Below are 6,819 nucleotides of genomic sequence, written 5' to 3'. Positions count from 1 at the left end.
TTTTTTTTTTTTTTTTTTTGTTATGTATAAATAAAAAAGGTTGGGACCGCAGTTGTGACTGGAAAAGGTGGAAGATTGGCTCTTGGTCGTTTAGGAGCACTCTGTGAACAGGTGATTACCAAATTTTTTAGTAATCTGCTTTTTTGATTATAATACCAAAATTGTTATTAAAAAAAAAAGTTTTATTTTTCACGAAAGACATGTGAATTGTTCATGTGAGCACCTTTAATTTTTGTTAAAAATATATATATAATGGTCAGCTTGCGGAATTAAACTCGGACGGATTTGAAGTGATATTGGTGTCATCTGGTGCGGTTGGCCTTGGCCGTCAAAGGCTTCGATATCGACAATTAGTCAATAGCAGGTTTTATGCATTAATATGGCTAATCTTTATCATTAAATCCCTTTCCCTTAATCACCTTTGGAAATTGGAAACAAAAAAAAAAGAAAAGGGTGGATGGACCATTTTGGCTTATGTTTCTGCTGTAACAGTGGCGGGTTTTTGTGTGTGTGTTTTAATAACAAAAAGTTTTTTTTTTTTGGTTTGCTGATGACTTTAGTTTTCTGAATGGGTTTTTTTTCAGCTTTGCGGATCTTCAGAAGCCTCAGACTGAACTTGATGGCAAGGCTTGTGCTGGTGTTGGACAAAGCAGTCTTATGTCTTATTATGAGACTATGTTCGACCAGGTGAGTTTTCCCTTTTTTCTTGAAATAAGTTATTAGATAAATTGTCTTCTTGTAGATTCTTGTGTAAAATATCCAGAGATTGATGCTGCTTGTTTTCTTTGGCCAGCTGGATGTGACCGCTGCTCAGCTTCTGGTGAATGACAGTAGCTTTAGAGACAAGGAATTCAGGAAGCAACTTAATGAGACTGTCAAGTCTATGCTAGATTTGAGGGTTATTCCTATTTTCAATGAGAATGATGCTATTAGCACCCGAAGAGCCCCATATCAGGTTTGTTTGTTGACTATCTTCTTTGTCCCTTGTGATATGAAATTCTAATCATCAGCTATCTTCCTTTGAATCTCCTAGTTTAATGTTAAGCTTTATATATGCAGGATTCTTCTGGTATTTTCTGGGACAACGACAGCTTAGCTGCTCTACTGGCGCTGGAACTGAAAGCTGATCTTCTGATTCTCCTGAGTGATGTTGAAGGTCTTTACACTGGCCCTCCAAGTGATCCTAACTCAAAGTTGATCCACACTTTTGTTAAAGAAAAACATCAAGACGAGATTACATTCGGCGACAAATCAAGATTAGGGAGAGGTGGTATGACAGCTAAAGTCAAAGCCGCAGTGAATGCAGCTTATGCTGGGATTCCTGTCATCATAACCAGGTGAGGAATCTAATTTCCTCTGAATACCACAATATATGTTCTTTTAAGCAATAAGCTAAATGATATTTTGTTAGATGGGTAGCTGATATATTTTCTTGCTTTTGAAGTGGTTATTCAGCTGAAAACATAGACAAAGTCCTCAGAGGACTGCGTGTTGGAACCTTATTCCATCAAGATGCTCGTTTATGGGCTCCGATCACAGATTCTAGTGCTCGTGACATGGCTGTTGCGGCAAGGGAGAGTTCCAGAAAGCTTCAGGTAATGTTAGAGCTTCTATTTTCATGACCGATTCATGGCTTTCTTTCATCTTGGTACATAATTTTCTTTGCAATATGCTACAGGCCCTATCTTCAGAAGATAGGAAAAAAATTCTGCTTGATATTGCTGATGCTCTTGAAGCAAATGAAACAACAATCAAAGCTGAGAATGAGTTAGATGTAGCTGCAGCACAAGAGGCTGGGTTGGAAGAATCGTTGGTGGCTCGCTTAGTTATGACGCCTGGGAAGGTAAAACAGTATTCATGGCTGATAGATATTTGCTTATTGTTGTTATACAATACCTCTCATTATGAGCCATTTGTTACTAACGTTTCTTTATCTTGTGCTTGATAGATTTCAAGCCTTGCAGCTTCAGTTCGTAAGCTAGCTGACATGGAAGATCCAATTGGCCGTGTTTTGAAGAAAACAGAGGTATTCAAATGAATTTTTTTATCATATAGTTATATACATATTAGGTGTTAAATAAGGGATGAGTATCCTCCTATACTGTAAAACCTGTATTCTCGTTGACATATAATAGTTGTTTATGCATTTTGTTCTTTGTGGCAATTCCTTTTACAGGTGGCTGATGGTCTGGTCTTAGAGAAGACCTCATCCCCATTAGGCGTACTTCTGATTGTTTTTGAATCTCGACCTGATGCACTTGTACAGGTATGTTAAGTGTCCAATTCCTTTTCTTTCTTAATATGTGAATTTGCTAAAGCTGTGCTTTATCCACAAACCAAACAGATAGCTTCACTTGCCATCCGGAGTGGAAATGGTCTCTTATTGAAGGGTGGAAAGGAGGCTCGGCGATCAAATGCTATCTTACACAAGGTACAAGGCCTCAGATTTCATAGCTTGGATTAGTATCCAGATTTATCTCTATATGGCTTCCTCAAAATATATACTTCAGCTAATTTTAACTCTTTTAATTTCATGGTAAATGTCTAGGTGATCACTGATGCAATTCCAGAGACTGTCGGGGGTAAACTCATTGGACTTGTGACTTCAAGAGAAGAGATTCCTGATTTGCTCAAGGTAAACACAGATTCACAAACAGAAAGCTAAAACAAGTTTTTATATCTTTTGTTAAAATGGAGCTCACCATTTGAATTTGTGCTACAGCTTGATGATGTTATCGATCTTGTGATCCCAAGAGGTAGTAACAAGCTTGTTACACAGATTAAAAACACTACAAAAATCCCTGTGCTTGGTCATGCTGGTACGGTTTCAGGTTTGATTTTCCATAAAATTATTTACTTGGATATAAGAGAGTAACGGTGGCTTAATTGTGCCCTTGCAGATGGAATCTGTCATGTATATGTCGACAAGTCTTGTGATACGGATATGGCAAAGCGAATCGTCTCTGACGCAAAGTTAGACTATCCAGCAGCCTGTAATGCGATGGTAAGAGAAATTTTTACCGTCCATGAGATTACAGTAATGCAGTGGAGTTTTTAAGTTCATCTGACTCATTTCATCTTCACTTTCCCTTGTCTTTTCAGGAAACCCTTCTTGTGCATAAGGATCTAGAGCAGAATGCCGTGCTCAATGAGCTTATTTTTGCTCTGCAGAGCAATGGTAAGTCATAGTTGGACCATTTATTCTTCCTTTTAATACCTTCAGTGACTTTTTATATGTACCTGTTAGATAATAAAAGTTGACTGGTCATTTCATGAATACTTGCATTAAACTGCAGGAGTCACTTTGTATGGTGGACCAAGGGCAAGTGCAATACTGAACATACCAGAAGCACGGACGTTCAACCATGAATACTGTTCCAAGGCTTGCACTGTTGAAGTTGTAGAAGACGTTTATGCTGCTATAGATCACATTCACCGACATGGGAGGTAGAAACTCGACATAACAGACGTTGATTTTTGTAAATTTATGCATCTGTTAGTGGAAAGGTTCACTCTTTATCTTGTCTTGTATGTTTTTGAACAGTGCACACACAGACTGCATTGTGACCGAGGATCCCGAAGTTGCAGAGTTATTCCTTCGCCAAGTGGACAGGTAAATTACTGGATCATGAACTTGCTTCATATCTGTCTTTGATTTTAATTGGTAACTGACGGTAAGATGTGTGTCCTTGAACAGTGCTGCTGTTTTTCACAATGCAAGCACAAGATTCTCAGATGGTTTTCGATTTGGACTTGGTGCTGAGGTAAGTCAGAGACATACACATTAGCCTACTTATCAAAAACAAATTAAAGAGATGAAGCGTGAGCGATGAAGAGCGTCTCTTGTGATATACAGGTGGGAGTAAGTACAGGCAGGATCCATGCTCGTGGTCCAGTTGGGGTTGAAGGATTACTTACAACAAGATGGTACAATTTTACTTACTAAACACAAATTTTATGTAATCTTAGCCCCCGCAGTGAGCTTCTTTTCTTAGCTTCATTTGAATTATCATGGTGAAATGGTTGCAGGATAATGAGAGGAAAAGGACAAGTTGTGGACGGAGACAATGGAATTGTTTACACCCATCAGGACATTCCCATCCAAGCCTAAAAAGAAGTGTTCGAGTGTTTGTGTGTGTGTTTGGTTTGAGACTTGAGGAGAGACACAGAGGAGGATGGGCTTTTTGTTTCCTCTCTGATTAGTATCATATCCGATGACTATTATTATTACTACTACTTATTATTGAAACCCTCGCTTATGTAGTGGTTTTGATTTAGGGTTTAGGATTGCACCAAAAATAAGATCCATTTTACCACTTGGTCTTGCTCATAAGTAAGATGAAGAACATTTTATTAGCTTCTCTTCTTGTCATTGTAAGCTACCTACACCTTTTCTGATATTTATCAAGATTCTACTACTTTCGTTTCCTTTATCTATGAATGAATATATTTTGGATTTGAGTTTCGAATTGCATTGTGAATCACAAGTAGAATCTAAACTGGAAAGTCTTTTACCATAAATTCTAAAAGATCGTGCTACAATTGAATGCTAACACAATGAAGAAGAGACTTCACAATCTCAGTCTTAGGTATATCGACCTTACATTTCATTCTTCCATAAAGGCCTTAACATTCTTCAACCATAACAAGTACTCTTGGTTCACTTTTCTCATCATGTACTCGTGCAAGAAATTCGTGGTGCTTGCTTTCACTCCTCTGATCTCCAAAAACTTGTAGAACGTCTTCTTCAGATTATCGTCCAAGTCTCTGCAAAACGCAATGCAACACAAAACAACATTATAACCTCTATGCTCATGTCTATCTCTATAGTCTATACAAACATACACTTGCAATTACTTATATAGAGTTTTTTGATTCACAAAGGCTTACTCGAAATCAGGCCCTTCATTCGCCATTTGATCCTCCAAAGAATCCCCCGGTTGTTTCACAGATAAAGCATCGATAGCAATCTCATCAGGAAAAGCCATGCAGCTAAACTCTAAGCTGAGTCCGCTCTTCTTGGTAATAGTCACAACTAGTGGAATACTTGATTCATTACTAGGACCATCATCATCATCATCATCATCATCCTCATCATTTTCATCAGTAACAAGACTAGGCATGCTTACTACAACTTTAATATGTTCTCCATTGAAATCTCTAGTCAATGTCACATTCTGCTGTCCAGGATTGTCTTCAATTTTGAAAGGGAAGCTTCCTGGAGTCATCTCTTCATCCTGCTCCCAACCAAACCCCAATAGAATGTCAAAAGAAAAAGAAAAAGAGTCTTTAACAGATAGATAACAGAGAAACATATCTTATGCAACTGAGTGTTCATCGTCTAGTTACAAATCAGTACTAAAGTACAAACTATAAACAATAGAAATGAAAATGAAAAGCTCTTTCCTCTAACCAAAACAAAGCAAACAAATGAGTTCTTCTTCATAAGACCAAACTAAAGATGCTTTCTCAGTAAAATGATACAGAGCCAAAAAAAAAAAAAATGAGAAAACTTTTACCAAATTGATATCACCGGATTGCAAAGCGGAATTGATCTCGGAGTCAATCACTCGGATAAGGGTTTGCTCGGAGCTCATCCGATCAATAGCCGTCGAGTAAAGAAAGCCACGAGAGAGGAACGGACTCAGCGTAGACGGGTTGCGAGCTAGATTCGGGCGATTGACAACGGTGAAGATAGATCGGACTCGAAGACCACCACACACTGAAGCTAGCTTAGAAGCTGACCTGCGTACAACGCACCAAGCTAAAGCCATGATGATTTGATTTGATCTGAAGAGAAAATGGGATTTTGTTTTTAAGGGTTTTAAGGTTTTAGCAGCCATTGAAGTTGAGGTTCCGTATCAGACCGGTTCGGTTCGGTTCAGTTCGGTCCGGAAATTAAATCAAACAACGAACCAAATTAGTGAATTACAATTTAAATCAAGGCTTAGACGGAAATTTCATAATCTAACAAAAATTGTATTAAAAAATAAAATCCGTAAAATTTAAAAAATATTTATTAATATTATTGATTTATTTCGTTTTTTTTTTTTTTCTCAAACTGATTAATTTGATTAGTTAGATTATACCAGGAAAAATAAAATATGAAAATAATAAAATGATAATTTTTGGTTCATTTAAAAGTGAATACAAAACTTGCATTCTGAACTCTCTAACAAAAAAACAAACTTGAAAGTCATTACCATTATAAATTAAATTCTCAAAAGTAAAATGCTAAAACACTAATATGAAAGTTTCTGATTCTCTATCCTAACTTTTTAACTTGCATCAACCAAAAACTTCTTGACATCCTTCAACCAAAACAACTGGCGTCGCTTGTTCGTCGTCATGTACTCATACAAAAAATTCGTTGTGTCTTTTGTCAATCTGGTCTCCAGATACTTGTAGAACGCATTCTCCAAAACATGATTCACGTCTCTGCATAAGGAGATGAAAGAAAGAAAAACCATTATATAACCATTCTGCTCGATCATGCTTGTCCAATACACAAGCTTACACTTGCATTTATTTATATTGAGTTTATTTATTCACAAAGCTTACTTGAAATCATCAGACGACCATTCAGTATTCGGCAGTTGATCTTTCAAAGTATCCTCGGAATGATCCACAAATACATTATGTATGTCGATATGACCATCAATAACCATGCAGCGAAACTTGAGGCTGAGTCCGCTCTTCTTGGTAACATTCACAGTTAGTGGAATTTTTAATTCATCATCGTCAACATCATCATCATCATCATCATCATCATCATCATCATCGTCATCATCATCATCATCATCATCATCATCATCATCA

The 6,819-nt window shown here is 37.2% G+C and overlaps 2 protein-coding genes across 2 annotated transcripts in view; one reads left to right on the top strand and one right to left on the bottom strand.

Moving 5' to 3' along the window:
* LOC104792812 (delta-1-pyrroline-5-carboxylate synthase A) overlaps positions 1–4,418 on the top strand; it is a 5,236-nt gene extending 818 nt beyond the window's left edge. Inside the window, exons 2-20 of the mRNA XM_010519041.2 lie at positions 40–111; positions 261–364; positions 585–687; positions 794–955; positions 1,060–1,337; positions 1,445–1,595; positions 1,679–1,843; positions 1,949–2,026; positions 2,177–2,266; positions 2,345–2,431; positions 2,549–2,635; positions 2,723–2,819; positions 2,901–3,004; positions 3,103–3,178; positions 3,297–3,447; positions 3,545–3,613; positions 3,698–3,764; positions 3,857–3,927; positions 4,030–4,418. Coding sequence (XP_010517343.1) covers positions 40–111; positions 261–364; positions 585–687; positions 794–955; positions 1,060–1,337; positions 1,445–1,595; positions 1,679–1,843; positions 1,949–2,026; positions 2,177–2,266; positions 2,345–2,431; positions 2,549–2,635; positions 2,723–2,819; positions 2,901–3,004; positions 3,103–3,178; positions 3,297–3,447; positions 3,545–3,613; positions 3,698–3,764; positions 3,857–3,927; positions 4,030–4,111 — 2,094 coding nt within the window. The 3' untranslated portion in view covers positions 4,112–4,418. The remainder of the gene's footprint in view (positions 1–39; positions 112–260; positions 365–584; positions 688–793; positions 956–1,059; positions 1,338–1,444; positions 1,596–1,678; positions 1,844–1,948; positions 2,027–2,176; positions 2,267–2,344; positions 2,432–2,548; positions 2,636–2,722; positions 2,820–2,900; positions 3,005–3,102; positions 3,179–3,296; positions 3,448–3,544; positions 3,614–3,697; positions 3,765–3,856; positions 3,928–4,029) is intronic.
* On the bottom strand, positions 4,491–5,813 carry LOC104792811 (uncharacterized protein At2g39795, mitochondrial-like). Its single transcript, XM_010519040.2, has 3 exons — positions 5,520–5,813; positions 4,891–5,237; positions 4,491–4,767 (listed from the first exon to the last, which is right to left on the bottom strand). The coding sequence occupies exons 1-3, from the start codon at positions 5,772–5,774 to the stop codon at positions 4,608–4,610; spliced, it is 762 nt and encodes a 253-aa protein (XP_010517342.1). The 5' UTR covers positions 5,775–5,813; the 3' UTR covers positions 4,491–4,607.

The sequence above is a fragment of the Camelina sativa genome, chromosome 6 (genome assembly GCF_000633955.1).
Source record: "Camelina sativa cultivar DH55 chromosome 6, Cs, whole genome shotgun sequence".
Classification (NCBI taxonomy): Eukaryota; Viridiplantae; Streptophyta; class Magnoliopsida; order Brassicales; family Brassicaceae; genus Camelina; species Camelina sativa.
Note: the sequence above shows the minus strand (reverse complement) of the source record. Positions and strands in the feature narration are given on the sequence as shown.